This window comes from Podarcis filfolensis, assembly GCF_964270895.1.
Source record: "Podarcis filfolensis genome assembly, chromosome: 9".
Lineage (NCBI taxonomy): Eukaryota > Metazoa > Chordata > Lepidosauria > Squamata > Lacertidae > Podarcis > Podarcis filfolensis.
The window spans coordinates 73,462,879-73,488,201 of record NC_139610.1 but is presented as its reverse complement, the minus strand read 5'-3'; the positions used below and the strand labels follow the sequence as shown (position 1 = coordinate 73,488,201).

The 25,323-nt window shown below is 46.7% G+C and overlaps 1 protein-coding gene across 3 annotated transcripts in view; it reads left to right on the top strand.

Annotated features, from left to right (window-relative positions):
- Positions 1 to 21,312: 21,312 nt before the first annotated feature.
- The window catches only part of ADAM33 (ADAM metallopeptidase domain 33), a 94,369-nt gene continuing 90,358 nt past the window's right edge, over positions 21,313 to 25,323 (top strand). The window contains exon 1 of one of the 3 annotated variants that reach the window (XM_083571122.1): positions 21,313 to 21,809. In XM_083571122.1, the coding sequence (XP_083427248.1) occupies positions 21,677 to 21,809 (133 nt within the window). In that variant the 5' untranslated portion in view covers positions 21,313 to 21,676. The remainder of the gene's footprint in view (positions 21,810 to 25,323) is intronic. The other 2 variants (XR_014538424.1, XM_083571123.1) reach the window with 2 other exon arrangements.

The window sequence follows — 25,323 nt, the reverse complement described above, 5'->3', positions numbered from 1 at the left end:
AAACTCCCTTGAGTTTGCAAGTTGTACTTGTGAGTAATCTTTTAGAGGGGATTTCATCTGTCACACTGAAACCCCTGTTCTCTCGCCCCGGCGATAGGATTTTATGCTGCAAAAGCGGAATTGCATAAAAGAGCGTTGGGAGTTCACCAGCGGTTCAGTAGCACGATCCATGAAGTTTGCTGCCTGCAAAGTCTTCAAAGATGGCAATGCGGTAGTACAGTGGTACCTCGGGTTACAGACGCTTCAGGTTACAGACTCCGCTAACCCAGAAATAGTACCTCGGGTTAAGAACTTTGCTTCAGGAGAGAACAGAAATCGCGTGGCAGCAGCGGGAGGCTCCATTAGCTAAAGTGGTGCTTCAGGTTAAGAACAGTTTCAGGTTAAGAACGGACCTCCGGAACGAATTAAGTTCTTAACCCGAGGTACCACTGTATTAGTTTGAGACACCAGCTTTGAACGATAAAGGCCATCCTCATCTGGTGCAACTGATGTGAGATCTTTCTGCGCTGTCGTTTGGTGGTTTAATTCTAAACCAGAAATTATGTGAACTGTACACTCTTAAGAGCCTTCCAGAGAGGAGGAAGGGGGGGAGAGTATGGACCTAGGATTGTGGTGGTTTGAGACAGGACACACCCCAGAAGAGGAAAGAAACTGGGAAATAATGGATGATGAAGAACCAGGAGCAAGATAGCAGTGAACAGAGGCAGGAGTCAGATGTGTTAGAAACAGCAGCCAAGTGACCTAGTGTCTCTGGAGAGCCCCCTCCTTCCTCTCGTACCAGACGTGCCCTTCGCATCTCGGAGCAGAAAGCCAAATAGAGAAGAAAGATTCTCTTAGCAGCCACCATAGGCCGCAGGAGGCATTTGAGCCCTAGGAAGTAACTGCCAGGGGGGTGGAGCGGCAATCTGAGCAACATCGACTAAAGCATGAGGCTGTAATTCCACATCTTCCTGTGTTTCTGTATAACAACAACAATTTATTTATACCCTGTCCAACTGGCTGGGTTTCCCCAGCCACTCTGGGCGGCTTCCAACAAAAGATTAAAATACAGTGGTCTGTTAAACATTAAAAGCTTCCCTAAACAGGGCTGCCTTCAGATGTCTTCTAAAAGTCAGATAGTTGTTTATCTCTTTGACATCTGGCGGGAGGGTGTTCCACAGGGCGGGTGCCACCACCGAGAAGGCCCTCTGCCTGGTTCCCTGTAACTTGGCTTCTCGCAGGGAGGGAACCGCCAGAAGGCCCTCGGCGCTGGACCTCAGTGTCCTGGTAGAACGAGGGGGGTGGAGACGCTCCTTCAGGTATACTGGACCGAGGCCGTTTAGGGCTTTAAAGGTCAGCACCAATTAACAGTAAACTTATATCAATATCAAGATAAATTTACAGGACAAAAATTTGAAAAGAGGGAAAGGATTTGCTGAAATGGATAACTGAAATGGATAACTGACTTAGAATACAAAAAAGGGAGGTGTGAGGAGGTCAGGGAAATACGCTAATGAAAGAAAACAAATGAGAAGACTTGTATTTTTTCTTGATTTTTCTTTTTGTTTAATGGATTTTAATTCTTTGTTTTTTCTTTTTGATCTTTCTTTTTTTTGTATTTCATCTTTTTTTGTTTAAAAGGATGTTTTTCTTGATGTTTCTTTTTGTACTTTTAAAAACTTTAATAAATATCTTATAAAAAAATAAAATAAAGGTCAGCACCAACACTGTAGATTAAGAGGAGTGAAAAAGCTCTCCCCGAGTCTCTTATTTCACTAGGCAGATAGCCAGTGAGCTCTTGACATCACCTCCTGACATCCTATCAAAGCCCACAATTCTGTTTAAGGGATTCTTCTAATCTAATGATGGGGAACCGGTGGCCCTTCCGGTATTGGACTACAATATTCATCATCCCTGAAACTTCCTGGCTGGGGCAGATGGGAGTTGTAATCCAACAGCGTCTTGAGGGCCACAGAGCCCAACCTGTGCAAAGCACAGCCTGCTCCCAGAATTTCAGGAGAGATTTGCACCTTCCTTCTAAGTGATGCAGTCTTTCAGCTGGGCATGGAATAGATCAAGGGGACAGCAAGCCTGGACTTAATTTTAAGTGATGCCCAGGACCCGGTGCAAGGTGTTAAGTGTTGTCGAATCCGTTGGCAACTGTGACCATAGTGCTATTAAATTACCGTATTTTTTGCTCTATAAGACTCACTTTTTCCCTCCTAAAAAGTAAGGGGAAATGTGTGTGCGTCTTATGGAGCGAATGCAGGCTGTGCAGCTATCCCAGAAGCCAGAACAGCAAGGGGGATTGCTGCTTTCACTGCGCAGCGATCCCTTTTGCTGTTCTGGCTTCTGAGATGCAGAATATTTTTTCTTGTTTTCCTCCTTCAAAAACTAGGTGCGTCTTGTGGTCTGGTGCATCTTATAGAGCGAAAAATACGGTAAATTAAATGGCCAACTGTTGAGAAAATCTAGCATGGTCACGTTTGATTTCAAAACAGGAAACTTCCTCAAAATGGGGATTGGCAGAAAACGGAAGTTGCAAAAGCAAAACCAAGAGAGTCACTCACTCCAAAAATGCTTGAATATTGTTTGAAGCTGCAATATGAGGAGCTCAGTTGGGGGTTTGTACCACAGATCATGGCAGGTACCACCAGGGCCAAGACAATGCTGACATGGTTCAGAAGTGGAATCAAAGGAGCTATTAGATGCAAGAAGGTTTCCTGGGGGAAAAAATGGAAGTCTTGTCCAAATGAGGAATGTAAACATTGGCCAAAGAAATGCAAGCTGACAAAAAGGGATGTAAAAAAAGAATTTGAGGAGCATGTTGCTAAAAACATAAGCACCAACCAGTTCTTTAAATGCGTTAGTAGCAGGAGACTGGCTAGGGACGTGCTTGGACCCTTGGATGACAAGGGAATCAAAGTAGATTTGGAGATTGTGGAGAAGCTGAATGAATTATTTGCATCTGTCTCCACAGCAGAAGATCACGTCAGTGACTGAGCTGGGCTCAGGTGTTCAAGGCTTTGTAAATAATAATAATAATAATAATAATAATAATAATAATAATAATAATAATAATAATAATAATATATTATTCATACCCCGCCCATCTGGCTGGGTTTCCCCAGCCACTCTGGGCGGCTTCCAACAGAACACTAAAATACAATAACCTATTAAACATTAAAAGCTTCCCTAAACAGGGCTGCCTTCAGGTGTCTTCTAAAAGTTTGGTAGTTATTTTTCTCTTTGACATCTGATCGGAGGGCATTCCACAGGGCAGGCGCCACCACCGAGAAGGCCCTCTGCCTGGTTCCCTGTAACTTGGCTTCTCACAGTGAGGGAACCGCCAGAAGGCCCTCGGAGTTGGACCTCAGTGTCCGGGCAGAACGATGGGGGTGGAGACGCTCCTTCAGATATACTGGACCGAGGCCATTTAGGGCTTTAAAGGTCAGCACCAACACTTTGAATTGTGCTCGGAAACGTACAAGGGCCTTGAACCTGTCTCAGGAGTAAGTGGGCACACATTCTCAGCTAACCGCTGAATTCTGCCCCAGCGGGAACGTCCAAACCAGACTTCTCTTTGCATTAGCTCTGCTTGCAGGCATCTGCTACCTGGGGTCCTTCTGTGAATTGCCTGCACCCTAAATGAGTATATAAGGGACAAGGGTGGCGCTGTGGGTTAAACCACAGAGCCTAGGACTTGCTGATCAGAAGGTCGGTGATTCGAATCCCCATGACGGGGTGAGCTCCCGTTGCTCAGTCCCAGCTCCTGCCAACCTAGCAGTTCAAAAGCACGTTAAAGTGCAAGTAGATAAATAGGTACTGCTCCAGCGGGAAGGTAAACAGCATTTCCGTGTGCTGCTCTGGTTCACCAGAAGCGGCTTAGTCCTGCTGGCCACGTGACCCAGAAGCTGTACGCCACCTCCCTCGGCCAGTAAAGCAAGATGAGCGCCGCAACCCCAGAGTCGGCCACGACTGGACCTAATGGTCAGGGGTCCCCTTACCTTACTAAATGAGTCTATAGTTTGCGGTCCTTAATTTATTATAGCATTCCTGGGCCTGCCCAGCAGCATGGAGGAAACCCACCTGTATCATCAAAAGCTTATGCAGCTATTTCAAAACTCAGCCTGCAGATGAAATTGACCTCTTTTCTGGAGATAACCACTTCCCTTCCGGTGGTGATGAGCCACTGACTCACCAATTTCTGAAAATATGTCAGTGTTTCTTCCTTTCATCTGCATCATCCCTCTTTCCGTTCTCTAGCTGCTGCTGTTTTTCATCATACTTGCAGGATGTCCACTTCCGAGGGTGGGGTTGAGAGAAAGCGTGAAAGGGTAACTTCTGCCCTGAGAAGCAACAAAAAATAATTGAATTTTCCATCAGACCTTTCTGTGACCCTTAAAGTGGTGATATAGGAGACTGCACATATCCATCTCTGCTGCTCTTCCCACCTCCTAAAGGTAAAGGTAAAGGTACCCCTGCCCGTACGGGCCAGTCGTGTCCGACTCTAGGGTTGTGTGCCCATCTCACTTAAGAGGCCGGGGGCCAGCGCTGTCCGGAGACACTTCCGGGTCACGTGGCCAGCGTGACGAAGCTGCTCTGGCGAGCCAGCACCAGCACAGCACACGGAAACGCCGTTTACCTTTCTGCTATAAAGCGGTACCTATTTATCTACTTGCACTTAGGGGTGCTTTCGAACTGCTAGGTGGGCAGGAGCTGGGACCGAAAGACGGGAGCTCACCCCGCCGCGGGGATTCGAACCGCCACCCATGCAATCAGCAAGTCCTAGGTTGTGGGTGACACCTGGCTTGAGAGCACTACATGTGAAAAGGATCTAGGAGTCTTGGTTGACCACAAACTTGACATGAGCCAACAGTGTGATGCGGCAGCTAAAAAAGCCAATGCAATTCTGGGCTGCATCAATAGGAGTATAGCATCTAGATCAAGGGAAGTAATAGTGCCACTGTATTCTGCTCTGGTCAGACCTCACCTGGAGTACTGTGTCCAGTTCTGGGCACCACAGTTCAAGAAGGACACTGACAAACTGGAACGTGTCCAGAGGAGGGCAACCAAAATGGTCAAAGGCCTGGAAACGATGCCTTATGAGGAACGGCTAAGGGAGCTGGGCATGTTTATCCTGGAGAAGAGGAGGTTAAGGAGTGATATGATAGCCATGTTCAAATATATAAAAGGATGTCACATAGAGGAGGGAGAAAGGTTGTTTTCTGCTGCTCCAGAGAAGCGGACACGGAGCAATGGATCCAAACTACAAGAAAGAAGATTCCACCTAAACATTAGGAAGAACTTCCTGACAGTAAGAGCTGTTCGACAGTGGAATTTGCTGCCAAGGAGTGTGGTGGAGTCTCCTTCTTTGGAGGTCTTTAAGCAGAGGCTTGACAACCATATGTCAGGAGTGCTCTGATGGTGTTTCCTGCTTGGCAGGGGGTTGGACTCGATGACCCTTGTGGTCTCTTCCAACTCTATGATCCTATGATTCTAGGCACTGAGGTTTTACCCACAGCACCACCCGCGTCCCTTCCCACCTCCTAAATCTCCCCAAATGGCTTATGTGCTACAAAACACATGCATGGGGCTTGGCTTCAGCAAAATTTAGCACCTTGCAGAATCTTTTAAATATTCCTTTTATTCTATTTTTTAAAATATCTGATTTCTAGCTCTTATGGGCAGGGGCCAGGAGATATCTAAGACTGCATCTTAAGTTATCTCCCGCTTGGACTACTGCAATGCGCTCTACGTGGGGCTACCTTTGAAGGTGACTTGGAAACTGCAACTAATCCAGAATGCAGCAGCTAGACTGGTGACTGGGAGTGGCTGCCGAGACCACATAACACCGGTCTTGAAAGACCTACACTGGCTTCCAGTACATTTCCGAGCACAATTCAAAGTGCTGGTGTTGACCTTTAAAGCCCTAAATGGCCTCGGTCCAGTATACCTGAAGGAGCGTCTCCACCCCATCCTTCAACCTGGACCCTAAGGTCCACTGCCGAGGGCCTTCTGGCAGTTCCCTCCTTGCAATAAATGAGGTTACAGGGAACCAGACAGAGGGCCTTCTCGGTAGTGGCGCCTGCCCTGTGGAACGCCCTCCCATCAGATGTCAAGGAAATAAACAACTATCTGACTTTTAGAAGACATCTGAAGGCAGCCCTGTTTAGATAGATAGATAGATAGATAGATAGATAGATAGATTCTTTATTGTCATTACACACGTGCAACATTGCACAAGTGCAACGAAATTGGATGCCATCCCTTAAAAACAACAGAAGCAAAACAACAACAACAACCCACAAACCACATTCCAGCCACACCCACACCCCCACCCATCAATCTCCCAAGTCACACTATCGAGTTACAGCATTCAAAAGGGCCACAGCTCTCGGGTAGAAACTGTTTTTCAGTCTATTTGTCCTTGACTTGATGTTTCTATATCTCCTGCCAGACGGCAGTAGTGCAAACAGACTGTATCCCGGGTGAGATGAATCCTGCAGGATGTTGTTTGCTTTCCTAAGACAACGGGAACCGTACAATTCTTCCAAGGATGGGAGAGGTTGACCAATAATCCTTTGTGCTGTGGTTATGACCTTCTGGAGCACCTTCCTCTCCCTAGCTGTACAACTGGAGAACCAAGCACAAATACAGTATGTAAGAATGCTCTCTATGGAGCCTCGGTAGAAGGACACCAGCAGTCTCTCACTCAGATTGTTCTTCTTTAAAAGTCTGAGGAAATAAATTCTCTGCTGGGCCTTCTTCACCAGAGCAGTGGTATTTGCGCTCCAAGTCATGCCCTGATCGATAGTTACTCCCAAAAACCTGAATTCCGCCACCCTCTCCACCCGTTCCCCATTGATATACAAGGGCTGAATGTCCGCCTTTTTTTTCCTGTAATCCACCACTAATTCCTTGGTCTTAGCCGTATTAAGAGCCAGATTGTTCTCTCCACACCAAACACAGAGCCGCTCCACCTCGTCCCGATAGGCGGACTCATCCCCTCCTGAAATGAGCCCTACCACCGTAGTGTCATCAGCAAACTTGATGATTTTGTTGCTGGAATAGATGGCTGTACAGTCATACGTATAGAGAGCATAGAGCAGGGGACTCAACACACAACCCTGTGGTGAGCCGGTGTTAAGGCTAAGGGCTGTGGACATATGTGACCCTACTCTAACCCTCTGAGAACGTTCTGACAAAAAATCCAAGACCCAGAGACAGGTGGAGTTGGAGAGTCCAATCGCCTCTAGCTTGGACACCAGTCTATGGGGGAGAATAGTGTTAAAAGCTGAGCTAAAATCCACAAACAGCAGCCTCACATAACTCCCCGGCTGCTCCAGATGGGACAGAGCAGCATGGAGAGTGGTGGTGATAGCGTCCTCTGTGGATCTATTTGCCCTGTATGCAAACTGGTAGTTGTCAAAAGTTGATGGAAGACAGGAAATAATATGACGGCGCACCAGTTTCTCAAAACACTTCATGATGATTGGAGTCAGTGCAACTGGTCTGTAGTCGTTCAAACTACTGATTGTGGATTTTTTGGGCAGAGGGACAATAGTTGACGACTTCAGGCAGGGTGGGACAATAGACTGGTGTAAGGACTTGTTGAAGATCTTAGTAAAGACCCTCGCCAGCTGATCCGCACAGCCCTTCAACACCTTTCCAGTGATGCCATCAGGTCCAGCCGCCTTCCTCGGATTCACCATCCTCAATACCTTTCTCACCTCATGCTCCTCTACCGTGAATGAGGGGCCCCTAAGGGCTGGTGGCTGTAATACCGGCGTCTCAGGTGGCTCCTTCTCGAAGCGAGCAAAGAAGAGGTTAAGCTCCTCCGCCAGCAAAGGGTCACCGTCGACAGCACCAAGGTTAGGTTTGTAGTTGGTAATGTGCTGAATCCCCTGCCACATCTGTCTTGTGTTGTTGCTCCTTAAATTATCCTCAATCCTCAGCCTATAATCCCGTTTTGCCTGTCGAATGCCCCTCTTCAAGTTTGCTCTTGCCACACTGTAAAGCTGCACCTCGCCTGACCTGAAAGCCCTGTTCCTTTCCCGCAACAGGCCCTGGACCTCTCTATTCATCCAGGGTTTCTGATTGGGATAAAACCGGATGGATTTGTTTACTGTGACAGTGTCTGTGCAGTGATTGATATAGCACAGAACTGCCGCCGTGTGCTCCTCCAGGTCTGAACGATCGAAAATATCCCAATTAGTTCTCTCAAAACAGTCCTGCAGCTGGTGAATAGCACCTTCAGGCCAGATTTTAACAGATTTTAATATTGTGGGAGCCCGTTTCCTGAGTGGGATATATGCTGGTACCAGGAACAAAGACATATGGTCGGACTGGCCCAAGTGTGGCAGCTGTAAAGCCCTATAGCCGTGATTTACATTCGAATAAACTTTATCTAGTGTCTTGTCCCCTCTTGTGGGACATTTCACATGCTGATAGAGCGTTGGGAGCACTGTTTTAAGTTCTACATGGTTGAAGTCTCCCGCAATGATGTGCACAGCTTCAGGATACTTGTCTTGCTGGCTGCTGATAAGGCTCTGCAGGCGTCCCAAAGCCAAGTTGGCATTGGCATCTGGTGGCACGTACACACCAGTTAACATAACAGCTGTAAACTCCCTAGGGAGATAGGCTGGTCTACATTTAACAGCCACATATTCCAAATCCGGTGAACAGTGACTGCCCACAGTCTTAGAATTATTGGACCAGCATTTGTTCACATATACGCACAGCCCCCCTCCTCTAGTTTTTCCGAAGTCCATGCCTCGGTCATGACGATGTACCACCCAGCCTTCCAACTGAATAGCTGTGTCTGGTATGGACGGTTGAAGCCATGTCTCAATGACAAATAAAACGCAGCAATCTTTTACAAGGCTGTTCTTTGCTGCCTGCAACCTCAATTCATCCATCTTGTTGGCAAGAGATCTCACATTGGCAAGAAATATGCTGGGGAGTGGTGGTTTAGATGGACTCCTCTGTAATCTTACCAGGACGCCAGCTTTAGGGAAGCTTTTAATGTTTAATGCTGTATCATGTTTTTAATATTTGGTTGGAAGCCAACCAGAGTAGCTGGGGAAACCCAGCCAGATGGGTGGGGTATAAATAATAAAGTATTATTATTATTATTATTATTATTATTATTATTATTATTATTATTATTATTTATTAACTTCTTTTCCGTCAGAAAAATCGGGTGGATCGCTTAATGATTTTTCTGTCTCTGGTGGCAATCGTAATGCACGACACTAGATGCTGTGTGCTTTTTAATTGAACAAAGATTAAGCATCTTAATTCTTTAAACTGAAGCCCACGGAGGGACTTTGGGCCAGTTGTTCACTCTCAACCTATCGTACCTCACAAAGTTGTTGTGGGAATGAAAGGAGGAGGGGGGAAACAATGTATGCCATCTTGGAGAAAGAGGGTGAGATACAAATGCCATTATTATTATTATTATTATTATTATTATTATTATTATTACTTAGCCACCCATCTGATGGAGTTACCCCAGCCACTCTGGGCAGCTCCCAGGAAATTAAAACACAGTGCGGCATCGAAAACTTCCCTGTACAGCACTGCCTTCAGGTGTATTTTGAAAGTCAGATAGTTATTTCCTTGACATCTGGCGGGAGGGCGTTCCACAGGGCAGGCACCACTACCGAAAAGGCCCTCTGCCTGGTTCCCTGTAGCTTCACTTCTCGCAGGGAAGGAACTGCCTGAAGGCCTCTGTGAAAATCAAAACAAGGGAGCGACACCAAGAAATGTGCAGATCGATGCAGATGTGAGGCTTGCAAATGGGGCTCTTTCCCAGGTAAACGTGCCTAGGAAACCACTTGGGCTTTGAAGGAGAACCTTCCCACCGGCGGTGTGAAATATCACAGCGGAAACGCCAAACAGAAGAATGTGAGGTTTTGGCGGCTTTCGGGCCTTTGTGAATATTGGCTGGAACTGCACCTGAGAAAAATGAATTGAGCGGAAAACTGGGAGCGTGCGAATGCGCAAGCCCAGCAAATAAATAGATCTGGGAAGGCACACTGTGCAATTCCGTACATCTTGACATTTCTCGCTCTTGGCGAAGCTGCTGGACTTGCTGCCTGCTAATCTCCATTCTCTCCTTGGCAAGGCAAACATGGCTTGATTCCCCCACCAGGAATCACAAGTCTCTCCATCCTTCGGTCCATCAGCTCAGTTAACGGGAAACAAAAATTAGTACAGTTGTACCTCGGAAGTCGAACGGAATCCGTTCCTGAAGTCCATTTGACTTCTGAAACGTTCGGAAACCAAAGCGCGGCTTCTGATTGGCTGCAGGAAGCTCCTGCAGCCAATTGGAAGCCCCGTCAGACATTCGGCTTCCAAAAGAACGTTCGACCGTCCGGTTTTCGATCGTTCAGGAGCTGGAACATTCGACTCCCAAGGTGTTCAGGAGCCAAGGTACAACTGTACATGATTTACCCAGTGCTTTTTTCTGGGGGTACACATACCCCTAAACATTTTGTGAATCTTTGTTGTTGTTGTTTAGTCATTTAGTCGTGTCCGACTCTTCGTGACCCCATGGACCAGAGCACGCCAGGCACTTCTGTCTTCCACTGCCTCCCGCAGTTTGGTCAGACTCATGTTTGTAGCTTCGAGAACACTGTCCCACCATCTTGTCCTCTGTCGTCCCCTTCTCCTTGTGCCCTCCATCTTTCCCAACATCAGGGTCTTTTCCAGGGAGTCTTCTCTTCTCATGAGGTGGCCAAAGTCTTGGAGTCTCAACTTCAGGATCTGTCCTTCCAGTGAGCACTCAGGGCTGATTTCCTTCAGAATGGATTGGTTTGATTTTCTTGCAGTCCATGGGACTCTCAAGAGTCTCCTCCAGCACCATAATTCAAAAGCATCAATTCTTCGGCGATCAGCCTTATTTATGGTCCAGCTCTCACTTCCATACATCACTACTGGGAAAACCATAGCTTTAACTATACGGACCTTTGTTGGCAAGGTGATGTCTCTGCTTTTTAAGATGCTGTCTAGGTTTGTCATTGCTTTTCTCCCAAGAAAAGCAATGATAAACCTAGACAGCATACTTTTGTCCATTTACTGTATTTATTTTTCCCAATATGAACTATAAAATGGTGATTTTTCTCGAATCAAATTGAGAGTACCCTCAAACATTTCTAAAAGAAAAATAGCACTGGATTTACCCATACATGCTGGGGGCAATTTTCCTGCCCTTTCACAATGGGTGGGTGCTTCTGAAGAGCTCTGAGCCAATGGTTGCGGCCTCTTCTCGGCCAGTTAACCAGAGCAGTGTGGTGTTCTTGTTCCTTGTGGCTTTTTTTGTGTGTGCACAAAGGTCTGTTTCTTTGTGCTGATCCCAGATCTGGTGCAGAGAAAGCCGCACGTGTGATGAGCTTCCCAGAGGCATCTGACCCACTGGGTTGGAAACAGGATACTGGGTGGGCCGGGCAGACCAACTGTTTGGGTCTGATCCTGCCCAGTGCTCCATACACTTTTTTTTTTGTACAGTGAGATGAGATCATTGTAACAGCCGCTGAATCACTCTTCTGACCATCAGTGTATCGGCTCAGGAAATGGGTGGGGCTGCGTGGTACGAACTGCCTTTCCATTCTCCATCTCTCAGCAAAAAACGGTAGATAATAACTCAGGCTGCTTGTTTCTACATTAGCACTTTTCCCTTTTTTTGCATTTAAGTTTTTGTGGTGGTGTGTCCGTTTATTTCTGGTCCACTGACTGCAATAAAGAGATGATGATAATGATGGTTTGCGAGGAAGGAAGAATTGCAACCCCGCCTGAGAGGTCGGCTTGCTTGTGGCAAGAAAGGAGCTGGCAAGGGCGATGTGTGTTTTTTGGACGGCACACTTGGAAAGGAAAATAGGGCACTGGTTTAAATGCTTCCTGAAACCTCTTCTAGACGTACACACCCCCTGGCACCAGCTGGGAGAGACACGAAGCAGGACTTTGACCCAGGGTGCAGGAACCACATATTGGGGGGGGGGGTGGAGATGGAGGGGAGTGGCCAGGATGTATTTTAAGCTTCCCTTCCCCTTCTGCAGAAGTACAGCAGCTCTGGCCGCCCCCAGAAATTCTTGCAACTGAAAGAACACAAAGAAGGGAAGAGAATCACAGAGAAAGAGGCAGGCAGGAAGTGATGAAAAAATAGCAGCGAAAGAAGGAAATTCAGGAGATTTTAGGAAAGGAGAAAGACAGCGAAGAAGCAAGAAATAGAGGTGGCTTGAAAAGAATGGGAGAGTAAAGGGTATTCCCTCCCCCCTCCCCAATATTTGTGGGAATAAATTATGTTCTTTCTTTAAAAGAGGATTGGAGATATTGATGGAGGAGAGGGTTTTTGATAGCTACTAGCACTTGGGAGTGGGGGTTAGTCCAAGTGTGGGGAATCTTTGACCCTCCAGATGTTGCTGAACATAGGCAGGGATGAAGGGAGTTGGAGTTTAGCAACATCTGGAGGGTCAAATGTTCCCCACAGCTGATTTAGCCAGTCAAACTGCTGTTGCTGGCACCTATGAACATAACCATTTGTCCATAAAGTACTTCAGCTATTAGGAAGAAGTAGAAAGTTTAGACTGCAATCCTTAAGAAAAGTCTGCTACCCAGCATTGTGGACTTAATTAAAATTACAGGCTTTTGATACCAGCCTTTAGGAAAAAACTGTAATACGTTGTTGCTTTCCTCATTTACCCCCAGTGTACCCCAGGTGTAGCACCCTGCTTGTGGTTAACGCTTAGCTGGAATGAAATATTCAACGCAGCAATAGAGAAATTAAAATAATAATTTATTTGTCAGACAAATAAATGAGAGACACAGTGGTATATGGTTACCAAAGCTCTGCCCACTCCAGCCCTGATGGCCAGCACTTATATTTCCTCAGCCCAGCCCCCTTGCTCCTCCTTTGGCTGCCTCTGTCCAATCAGCCTGGTTGAAATTCCTATTGGCTGTTTGCTAGAACCAATCATAAAAGATACACCCATTTCCTATTACCTTTTATGGGAGACAAAGAGCTATATTTCCTTCTATCTATAAATGGCAAACAAGTAGCCATATATCTTACATTTGCCTCAACAAGGCACCTTAATTACCAGATCACCTTTTGCCCTTATTACCCTATTGCCCTATTGCCCTATTCACTCCAAAATAGATGGCTAAAACAGATGGCTCATTCTGTCTTAAACAGATCTTGGGTTCACATTCTCACACACCATCAATGAAATAAGAATCTAACATTTCTTACTTTCTAAATCCTTTGCATAATTACATTTAAGCCAATATATTTCATACATAACATATATAGATTTTTAGAAGCAAAGGCCTTTTCAAAGTAAAAAGAAACTTAGTAAAAACACTTTCCAAAAGCAACCCCTTAAATTTACACCCCCCTTTCAAGCCAGCTGCTGTTTCTATTAGCTCTTGCCCTTTAACCTTAGGAAAGTGTGGCTAAAGCCTAATGGGAGGCACATGGTATTATTTTCTGTTAAACAACAAATCCTACTATTTACTAACTCTTAATTAGTGTTTTTGCAGCTTGATTGTATTCTGTAATATGTGGGGTCAGTGTAACCTTTTTGCTCCCAGCCTATAATTCCCTTTTACAACTTTGAGAATTTTGGCTCCTGCTATAAATCAGGGGGGCCCTTGTCCAGGAGGATAAACATCTGCCAAAGTCCTTAGCCAGCTGGTCTTCTGCCTGGAATAAAAACATTTGCAAATATATCTTTAAGCCTATTTTAAAATACAGGCCTTGATCATATGCCTCACAGGAACTGCTTTTTCTGAGGGCGCTGAAACCTATTGAGGAACCAGAAGTATCATGTTTCCTTCAGAAAGCAAAACCCCTGGAATTTATGTTTTTGCCCCTTCATAAAACTGTGATGGGGACACGGGTGGGGCTGTGGTCTAAACCACTGAGTCTCTTGGGCTTGCCGATCAGAAGGTTGATGGTTCGAATCCCCACGATGGGGTGAACTCCCGTTGCTCAGGCCCTGCTCCTGCCAACCTTGCAGTTCAAAAGCACCTCAAAGTGCAAGTAGATAAATAGGTACTGCTCCGGCGGGAAGGTAAACAGCGTTTCCGTGCGCTGCTCTAGTTCGCCAGAAGCGGCTTAGTCATGAGGGCCACATGACCCGGAAGCTGTATGCCAACTCCCTCGGCCAATAAAGTGAGATGAGCGCCGCAACCCCAGAGTTGGTCACGACTGGACCTAATGGTCAGGGGTCCCTTTACCTTTTTATACATGGCAATAGGCATATGCAGACCCTTTCTAAGGAGAAATGTAATTTTGTGCATCTATGCCCTGGCCTGCTTTGGAGGGGGAAATGGAAGAATACATGTTCATAACTCCCCCCCCAACCCCCCAATCTTGCACATTTTGTGGCCATTGTTTTCCCCAGCCTGTTGCTACTTAAGGGCAGGGAAGAGCAGATGAGTCCCTGTTGCTGGTGAAACTGAGCTAATTCGTTACAGAATTAGAAATAAGAGTTTATGGGTAAAGATCATGTTAGTGATTTCTAACTCTTATTTCTAATTACAGATAGGTAGCCTTGTTGGTCTGCCATAGTCAAAACAAAAAAATTTTTTTTCCTTCCAGTAGCACCTTAAAGACCAACTACCGGTAAGTTAGTTCTTGGTATGAGCTTTCGTGTGTATCTGAAGAAGTGTGCATGCACACGAAAGCTCATACCAAGAACTAACTTAGTTGGTCTTTAAGGTGCTACTGGAAGGAAAAAAAATTTTTTTGTCTTATTTCTAATTCTGCAACAAATTATTGTGTTATACATATTCTTATGAGTTTGAGCTTGTAATCCCTGTTAGAGTTTGTAATCTCTATTTGAGTTTATAATCCTTGTCAGAATACATACGTTTGAATTGATTAGTTTTTGTCATACCAGTAATTGACTCTTGATTTGCAAGTAGGGACCACTACTGAAACCTACATTGGCCTGAGTTCTTGGTGTGCTTTTTTCTTGGTATGTTTAATAACAAGAACGCCAACTTATTTAATGTGTCTGTGTGCAGGCATGTTTGTAGTGCAGCCACACAGCACCATGGGATTTGTAGTCTTAATGACTGTGGCTGGTACCCATAGAGACTACTAGGGCAGAAGGCTTGGAGGCCAGCAATAAGTAGACCAAGAGCCAGTGATGGGCAGTGCCCTACCCTGGCTGATTTTAGGGAGGAAGACGGGCAGGTGGGGACTGGCTGTGGGCAGACGGGGGGTTGGTAAGGCAGTGCCCCCCTTGCCCCCACGGACCAGTCCCTACTATTGGGTCTTCATCGGCCTGAACACTTGATGTCTTATGCTTTCTGTTCAGGGCTGCAGCAGAGAGAGGGTTAAGACAGCATGAGAAGCAAAAAGGTCTTGCCTCCCGAAGGTTAAATGATCGTGGGAAAAGGAGGCGAATCGGCATGGGAAGGTCCAAAGGATCCACGATGCTCGTTCGCGAAAGCTTCGGAGCTGAAGCACATCATCAGAAAACCCAGTGAACGAGAATGAGGGAGTGAGGGAACACCGAATTTCGGTTTAAATTCTGCTCTACATCTTTTCCGGGGGGGGGGGAGGCCAGTGCTGAGTTCAAAGCTCACACAGTCAAACCTTTCCCCACAACAGAGACAGAGCAAAAAGTGAGGCATTGCAATGTTGTTATTTGGATTCTTACACTTAATAACAACATTATTGTCTTAGTAATAATAAGGCATCCTTAGTAATCATATTTTTACTTCACAATAATATTTATTTAGTTGTAATAATAATAAAGCATTATCTGTAATAATATTAGTAATAATATTTACCTTCTAAACCACTGTTTCAAGGTGATTTGTACATGAGATAATTAAAAACTGTTAAGCACACACACATAAACAAACAAGCAATACACCAGAAGCAAAACTGAAATGTTAAGAAGCAGATATTCGTCATGAAGACCCATTTACCCAACTGGGAAAGTCTGAGAGAACAAAAACATCTTCAACTGTTTCTGGAAAGTTTAATGATTTTATTAGGCTGTGTTTTTTAATTTAAAAATCCTATTGTTTTACCAGTAACCCATCAGGGCCACACTCACTCCAAGCATTTAAAGTCACGGCTTTTTTAAAGAGTCATGGCTTCCCTCAAAGCATCATGGGAATTGTAGTTTGCTAAGGAGGCAGAGCCCCTTCATGGATCACTGCCTTGCCTCTGAGTAACTCAAAGAAGCTATGAACTATGCCGAGCAGGGCACCCAAGATGAACAGGTCATAGTGGAGAGTTTTGACCAAACGTGATCCACCTGGAGGAGGAACCGGCAAGCCACTCCAGTATCCCTGCCAAGAAAACTCCATGGACAAAGACAACAGGCATATAAAAGTTATGACGCTGGAAGATGAGCCCCTCAGGTCGGAAGGCGTCCAACATGCTACTGGGGAAGAGCGGAGGACAAGTACAAGTAGATCCAGAGCTGATGAAGCGGCTGGGCTAAAGCTGAAAGGACGTTCAGTTGCAGATATGCCTGGAAGCGAAAGGAAAGTCCAATGCTGTAAAGAAAAATATTGCATAGGAACCTGGAATGTAAGAACCATGAACCTGGGTAAGTTGGATGTGGTCAAAAATGAGATGGCAAGAATAAATATTGACATCCTGGGCATCAGTGAACTAAAATGGACAGGAATGGGCGAATTCAGTTCGGATGACCATCATATCTACTACTGTGGGCAAGAAACCCGGAAAAGAAATGGAGTGGCCCTCATAGTCAACAAAAGAGTGGCGAAAGCTGTACTGGGATGCAATCTCAAAAATGATAGAATGATCTCGATACGAATCCAAGGCAGACCTTTTAACATAACAGTAATCCAAGTTTATGCACCAACTACTGGTGCTGAAGAAACTGAAATTGACCAATTCTATGAAGACTTACAACACCTTATAGAAGCGACACCAAAGAAGGATGTTCTTCTCATTATAGGGGATTGGAATGCTAAAGTAGGGAATCAAGAGATAAAAGGAACAACGGGCAAGTTTGGCCTTGGAGAGCAAAATGAAGCAGGGCAAAGGCTAATAGAGTTCTGTCAAGAAAACAAGCTGGTCATCACAAACACGCTTTTCCAACAACACAAGAGACGACTCTGCACATGGACATCACCAGATGGGCAGCATCGAAATCAGATTGATTATATTCTCTGCAGCCAAAGATGGAGAAGCTCAATACAGTCAGCAAAAACAAGACCTGGAGCTGACTGTGGCTCGGATCATCAGCTTCTTATAGCAAAATTCAAGCTTAAACTGAAGAAAGTAGGAAAAACCACTGGGCCGGTAAGATACAATCTAAATCAAATCCCTTATGAATACACAGTGGAAGTGAGGAACAGGTTTAAGGATTTAGATTTGCTAGACAGAGTGCCTGAAGAACTATGGATGGAGGCTCGCAACATTATACAGGAGGCAGCAACGAAAACCATCCCAATGAAAAGGAAATGCAAGAAAGCAAAGTGGCTGTCCAATGAGGCCTTACAAATAGCGGGGGAGAGAAGGCAAGCAAAATGCGAGGGAGATAGAGAAAGATACAGGAAATTGAATGCAGATTTCCAAAAAATAGCAAGGAGAGACAAGAAGGCCTTCTTAAACGAGCAATGCAAAGAAATAGAGGAAAACAACAGAATGGGAAGAACCAGAGATCTGTTCAAGAAAATTGGAGATATGAAAGGAACATTTCGTTCAAAGATTGCCATAATAAAGGACAAAAGTGGTAAGGACCTAACAGAAGCAGAAGACATCAAGAAGAGGTGGCAAGAATACACAGAGGAATTATACCAGAAAGAAATGGATGCCTCGTACACCCCAGGTAGTGGGGTTGCTGACCTTGAGCCAGACATCCTGGAGAGTGAAGTCAAATGGGCCTTAGAAAGCACTGCAAATAACAAGGCCAGTGGAAGTGATGGTATTCCAGCTGAACTATTTAAAATTTTAAAAGATGATGCTGTTAAGGTGCTACACTCAATATGCCAGCAAGTTTGGAAAACTCAGCAGTGGCCAGAGGATTGGAGAAGATCAGTCTACATCCCAATCCCAAAGAAGGGCAGTGCTAAAGAATGCTCCAACTACCGCACAATTGCACTCATTTCACACGCTAGCAAGGTTATGCTTAAAATTCTACAAGGAAGGCTCAAGCAGTATGTGGACCGAGAACTCCCAGAAGTGCAAGCTGGATTTAGAAGAGGCAGAGGAACCAGAGACCAAATTGCAAACATGCGCTGGATTATGGAGAAAGCCAGAGAGTTCCAGAAAGACATCTACTTCTGCTTCATTGACTATGCAAAAGCCTTTGACTGTGTTGACCACAGCAAACTATGGCAAGTTCTTAAAGAAATGGGAGTGCCTGATCACCTCATCTGTCTCCTGAGAAATCTCTATGTGGGACAAGAAGCTACAGTTAGAACTGGATATGGAACAACTGATTGGTTCAAAATTGGGAAAGGAGTACGACAAGGCTGTATATTGTCTCCCTGGTTATTTAACTTATATGCAGAATTCATCATGCGAAAGGCTGGGCTGGATGAATCCCTAACCGGAATTAAGATTGCTGGAAGAAATATTAACAACCTCAGATATGCAGATGACACAACCTTGATGGCAGAAAGTGAGGAGGAATTAAAGAACCTTTTATTGAGGGTAAAAGAGGAGAGCGCAAAATATGGTCTGAAGCTCAACATCAAAAAAACGAAGATCATGGCCACTGGTCCCATCACCTCCTGGCAAATAGAAGGAGAAGAAATGGAGGCAGTGAGAGATTTTACTTTCTTGGGTTCCATGATCACTGCAGATGGTGACAGCAGCCACGAAATTAAGAGACGCCTGCTTCTTGGGAGAAAAGCAATGACAAACCTAGACAGCATCTTAAAAAGTAGAGACATCACCTTGCCAACAATAGTAAAAGCTATGGTTTTCCCAGTAGTGATGTATGGAAGTGAGAGCTGGACCATCAAGAAGGCTGGTCACCGAAGAATTGATGCTTTTGAATTTTGGTGCCTGAGGAGACTCTTGAGAGTCCCATGGACTGCAAGAAGATCAAACCTATCCATTCTGAAGGAAATCAGCCCTGAGTGCTCACTGGAAGGACAGATCGTGAAGTTGAGGCTCCAATACTTTGGCCACCTCATGAGAAGAGAAGATTCCCTGGAAAAGACCCTGATGTTGGGAAAGATGGAGGGCACAAGGAGAAGGGGACGACAGAGGACGAGATGGTTGGATAGTGTCTTCGAAGCTACAAACATGAGTCTGAACAAACTGCGGGAGGCAGTGGAAGACAGAAGTGCCTGGCGTGCTCTGGTCCAGGGGGTCACGAAGAGTCAGACACGACTAAACGACTAAACAACAACAACAAGGAGGCAGAGTGTTCTTAGGAGGCCCCTCACACGGCTGCACCATAACAAACTACAGTTCCCATGATGCTTTGAGGGAACACACTTGGGTGTTAAAAGTGGTGTTTAAGACCGCTTGAAATTTATGGTGTGGATGTGGCCTCATGTTTATGAAAAGCAGAATCATGGAATTGTAGAGTTGGAAGGGACCCCGAGGGTCATCTAGTCCAACCCTCGGTAATTCAGGAATTTCAACTAAATCATACAGTTGTACCTTGGATCTCAAAACTCGTAAGTGAGTGTTCCGGTTTTCGAACGATTTTTGGAAGCCGAATGTCCGGCATGGCTTCCAATGGGCTGCTGGATGCTCCTGCAGCCAATCGGAAGCCACACCTTGGTTTTCAAATGGTTCCAGGAGTCGAACGGACTCCCGAAACGCATTCTGTTCGAGAACCAAAGTACAACTGCACGTGACAGTTGGCCATCCGGTCTCTGCTTAAATACCTCCATGGAAGAAGAGCCTCTTGTGGGAGTCCGTATTAGCTTATTAGGTTAAATGTATCAGTTTATTACATCTGGTTTTATAAGTGGCAGTATGGTGTAGCGGTTAATGCTCTAACCCAGGCATAGGCAAACGCGGCCCTCCAGATGTTTTGGGACTACAACTCCCATCATCCCCAGCTAACAGGACCAGTGGTCAGGGATGATGGGAGTTGTAGTCTCAAAACATCTGGAGGGCCGAGTTTGCCTATGCCTGCTCTAACCACTGCCTAGGCTATGGGTAGGCAAACTAAGGCCCGGGGGCCGGATCCAGCCCAATCACCTTCTCAATCCAGCCCATGGACGGTCCAGGAATCAGCGTGTTTTTACATGAGTAGAATGTGTCCTTTTATTTAAAATGCATCTCTGGGTTATTTATGGGGCATAGGAATTTGTTCATTTCCGCCCCTCAAAATATAATCGGGCCCCCCACAAGGTCTGAATTTGTTCATTTCCCCCCCTCAAAATAAAGACCGGCCCCCCACAAGGTCTGAAGGACAGTGGACCGGCCCCCTGCTGAAAAAGTTTGCTGACCCTTGGCCTAGGAGAACAGGTTTCAAATCCCTGCTTGACCATTACGGTAAGTTCACTGGGTGACCATGCAACAGTCAATGTCTCTAATCCTACCCTACTTTACAGGGTTGTTCTGTGGATTAAATGAGGGTGAGGGAGAGAAAACCATGCAAGACACCTTGAGATTATTGGGGAAAAGGTGGGATATACATGCAACAAATAGAGCTAAGCTTGATTTTACTTCCCTTCTTTGTTGCTTAGGGTGGCAAGAAAACCAAACTCATTCAATTGTACCAAGTTATCTCAAGTGCAAACTTTAAATACAAAAAGCAGAATTAGGCAGGCTTAAGCCCATTCAGTCCTAGAGATATTGAATGGAGTTTTGCTTTATATTGAACTGTGTCCAAAATGTAAACTTAGGAATGTGGTTTTTTTGCAGGGGGAGGATGACAAATGCTGGCTTAGTTTATTCCTGAAGCCTTGTCCTTCTGCTAGCTAGGGACCAGACGAGAGAAAATAACTCTGTGGGAGCTCAGAGGGTGGGTTTTTATTATGTTTCGGTTGGTGCTGGCGCTGGATCATGGGCTTTGTAGTGGCAGGGCTGCACAAACAGCCACCCTCACGCGGGCCCCTTACGCCACGCTGCACGAAGGATTTCAAAAACAAAACCGAACAGGAGAAACAAACAGCCTATTGATTTGTTAAATATGTCGGGCCTTGGGGCATGTGTGGGTTCGCGCCCTGAGACCCGGCGTTTCGCAGCTGCTTCTGGGGCTGTGCCAGAGCTCTCTGCGCTTTGCAACAGCTGCCTGTCTATATCCCAGAGCTTTGGCCACCTTCGCTTTGAACTTTTGTCCTGCCAAGATCGCCGGGGCGCGTCGGGCTTCGCGGGGACCAGGGTGTTGCCTGCGTGCGCCTGGACATGCGCGCGTTCTTGGAAAGCGCACGGCTGCGTCTGCAAGGGAGAGAAAGGATCCCGGAGCTGAGATCTCCTTGCAGGGTGGGGTTGTTGGGGCAGGCGAGGAGGAGGAGGAGGAGGAGGGCTCCTCTAAGCGAGGTGGGCTCTTCCCAGCCCATGTGGTTCTCATTAGAGTCGGCAGCCAAGGAACTCCGAGCTGGAGAGACCAAACCAGAGAGCGCGCGCGCGCGAGAGAGAGAGGATTCTGCAGGAGGGGAAGAGGGGAGCGAGAGGGCAGCAGAGAGAGGGATGTGATGATTGAGCGGAGGGAAGGAGAGGAAGAGAGTTGAGAGGGCAGGAGAGGCTCGAAGGAGACGGACCGGGGAGCCGTCTGGCATGGAGACGGGAGCGCAGAGACGGAGCTGGGCGCGCGGGGCGCACCGGGGTCTTTTCAGCGGGGAGCGCTTTCTCTCCACGCTCCCTCTGCTGCTGCTTCTCTCCAGCAACGTTGACATCTCCAAAGTGCAAGGTAAAAAGAACAGCTGGTGGCTGGATTGGGGGGTTAGTATGGGGCTTCCCCCTCTTCCTTCCCCACCCCGGTTAAAGAAAGGGGGGATTTCAGCCGGTTGTCTCCGCGGTAGGAGAAGGTTAGCAGGCGCCGGTGGCTTAAAAGGGCAACGTTTAGCCGAGGCTGGAGGAGAAACGAGAGCAGAGAGATTTCTGGTTGTGGGGGAGCGGGTGCCCCTCACCCTGGCATCTGGGAGGGGGCGAAAGAACGAGCTTCCACGCTGCCGTTGCGCGTTGGGATTATGGATCCGTCATATTAAGATATAATTTTGGGCATGTGGGTTTTTTCCGGGGTGTTGGCTGTGAAGAGTGAGTCTTCCTGGCTGGGCATGGAAACAGGTCTTAGCTCTTGTTTTGTTTCGTTTTGTGGCGGGGGTGGGGTGTGAGGTTGAGGGATATGGGATTTGGGATGAATAGGCACCCCTCACCCCGACATCTGAGTTTGGACGGATATGAGCTCTTTGGGGTGAATGTGAGCACAGGAGGAAGGCTTAACAGGTCTGGTTGTTTTTGGAGAGGGGGGGCAGAGAGACCCCTGGCTTCTGTAGGGACAGTGGCGTAGCGTGGGTTGTCAGCACCCGGGGCAAGGCAAGTAGTTTGCGCCCCCTAACCCGTGGATTTGCGCCCCCTAACCCTAACCCCCAGATGTTGCGCCCGGTGCGGCCGGCCCCCCTGCACCCCCCACGCTACGCCACTGTGTAGGGAGAGTGTTCCTGGCTATTGGGGTGGGGGCCACTCACGTTGATACCTGGTGGGCGAAAGGAGAACCCAAGGTGTGACTCTTAGGAGATGCTGGGTGCAGATAATAATAATTAATAATAATAAATTTTATTTATACCCCACCCTCCCCAGCCAAGACCGGGCTCAGGGCGGCTAACAGCAGATATAAAACAATTGATTGAAATACAACTTAAAAAACAAGATTAGAATACAACGTTAAAATGCAGCCTCCTTTCAGCAGAAACTCAAAAACTTTTTTGGGGATGAAAACGTCAAGTCTTCACCAAGGCTAACTATCCAGATGGACTTGGTGAGGAGCTATTTCTGGGTTTGGAGAGAAAACTTCACTTACTGGAGGCCCTCATCTGGAGAGGCCCCCACCTCTGTATCTGGGCACTACGAACAGCTAGCAGGAAGGAATGACACCCCAAATCACCAGTGTGCAGAATCAGTCCCATTCACCACCTGGCTTCAAGTTTGGGTGCCGTGTTTTAAGAGTTTAGACAAAACTTTGGCAATTCTTGCCGGGAGCCTTGAAATGTACCCACACTCCTATGTACTCATGAATTAGGAGTAGCTCCATGGTTTGGTCTGGTAGGGAGGGTGCAATTTAAGTTTGTCTGGGGAGCCCCTCCACTTGGAGGTGCATTGGAGAATTGGTTGCCTCTCTGTGCCCGTTGGCGGATTGGGCGGCTTGAATGATGGCAGAAGGTGGTGCATAAGAACCAGAGAAAAGCTTGGCTGCTGGATGAGGCCAAAGGGGGCCATTAGTCCAGAACTAACAACAACAACAACAACAACAATTTATTACTTATACCCTGCCCATCTGGCCGGGCCTCCCCAGCCATTCTGGGCAGCTCCCAACAGAATATTAAAAACGTGATAAAACATTAAAAACTTCCCTGTACACGGCTGCCTTCAGATGTGTTCTAAAAGTCAGGTAGTAGTTTATTTCCTTGACATCGGATGGGAGGGTGTTCCACAGGCGGGCGCCACCACCGAGAAGGCCCTCTGCCTGGTTCCCTGTAACCTCACGTCTCACAGGGAGGGAACCACCAGAAGGCCCTTGGAGGGTGGACCTCAGTGTCCGGGCAGATACTCCTTCAGATATACTGGGCCGAGGCCATTTAGGGCTTTAAAGATCAGCACTAACACTTTGAATTGTGCCTGGAAATGTACTATGGGCCAATGTAGGTCTTTTAAGACAGGTGTTATATGGTCTTGGCAGCTACACCCAGTCACCAGTCTAGCTGCCGCATTCTGGATTAGTTGCAGTTTCCGGGTCACCTTCAAAGGTAGCCCCATGTAGAGCGCATTGCAGTAGTCCAAGCGGGAGATAACCAGAACATGCACCACTCTGGCGAGACAGTTTGCAGGCAGGGAGGGTCATCCTGCGTACCAGATGGAGCTGGCAGACAGCTGCCCTGGACACAGTGTTCTTACATTGATCAAGGGGGTGCACAATGGGAAGCCCACAAACAGACCCTGAGTCCAATAAAACTCTCCCCTTCCTTGGGATTTTGGATAGTGGTTCTCCATTTTGTATAAGGATTTGTCAGTGGCACAGCTTGGAGGAAGGATTTGCCCAAAGAGGGAAAACACCAGGGGCACATTCAGTATTAGAAATTCACTGGTCGCATTTTGCACCTGGCTATTAACCTCTTGTGACCAAGTGAAGATGCCTGGGTGTCAGGATGGTACCCGACGTCTCCACCATCTGGAAGCGCATGCCTGGGGATCCTTGGATCTTGACTGTTTTCACACACTAGCAACACATCCTGCAGAATTCTATCCATTATATTTTATCTTCACAATCACAATTAATTTTCGGGAAGCCAAAAGTTGTACTGAAAAATACGACTTTTGAGCCGCCTGGCCCCAAACTGGCAACTGGGCATTCTCTTTTCACAGCTGTAATCCTGGTTTAAAGAGCCACTCAGTGCTTAGCTTATATATCTGAGTTTTCTAACACTTGGCACATTCACACGGTTCATCTAAAGTACAACATTATCACTTTAAGCAGAATCTGGAAGATAGCTATTAGCCATGAGGCAGCGATGCTTCTGAACACCTGGAAATCACAGATTTGCAGAGTGCCCTTGTGGTCGAATCCTGCTTGTGGGTTTCCTGCAGGCAGGTAAGGTAAAAGGGTAATGGGGCTCATCTGCCTGGCCACCATGAGAACAGGATACTGGACTAGAACTAGATGGGCAAACTGGCCTGATCCAGCGACTTCTCTTATGTCCCTTTGGGAGCTGTAGTTTGTTAAGGGTGCCGGTGCCCAGAGTGTTTTAACAATCAACCCCCTTTCCCAGGGAGTTCTGGGAACTCTAGTTCTCTGGGGGGGGGGGTCTCTTATCAACTCTTAGCACCCTTAGGAAACCACAGCTCCCAGTATGCAGAAGTGGGAAACACAACTGTTTAAAGTGGTACCATGCCGCTTTAAGCAAGTGGTGCAAATGTGGTTTGGGCCAGTTCTTACGCGAAGAACATTTGGTGTTCTTGGGGGACGACGACAGGCGCCCATGCGCTGGTGTTCCTTGTTGGCTGTGATGCTGTGCAGCTGCTGATGTTTCAGCTTCTGTAGATGTGTTTCTGGGGGAAATTCCTTTCTTCTGGCTTGAGATTGCCAGAGTTTAGTTACGCTCCATTATGACTCTATATGGTCTAGTCTGGGACAGATTCAGAAGTGTCTGTCCAGCCCAGAGTTTTCCTCTCTGTCTTTGTGATGTTGGACAGGGAAGTCGCTTAGATCA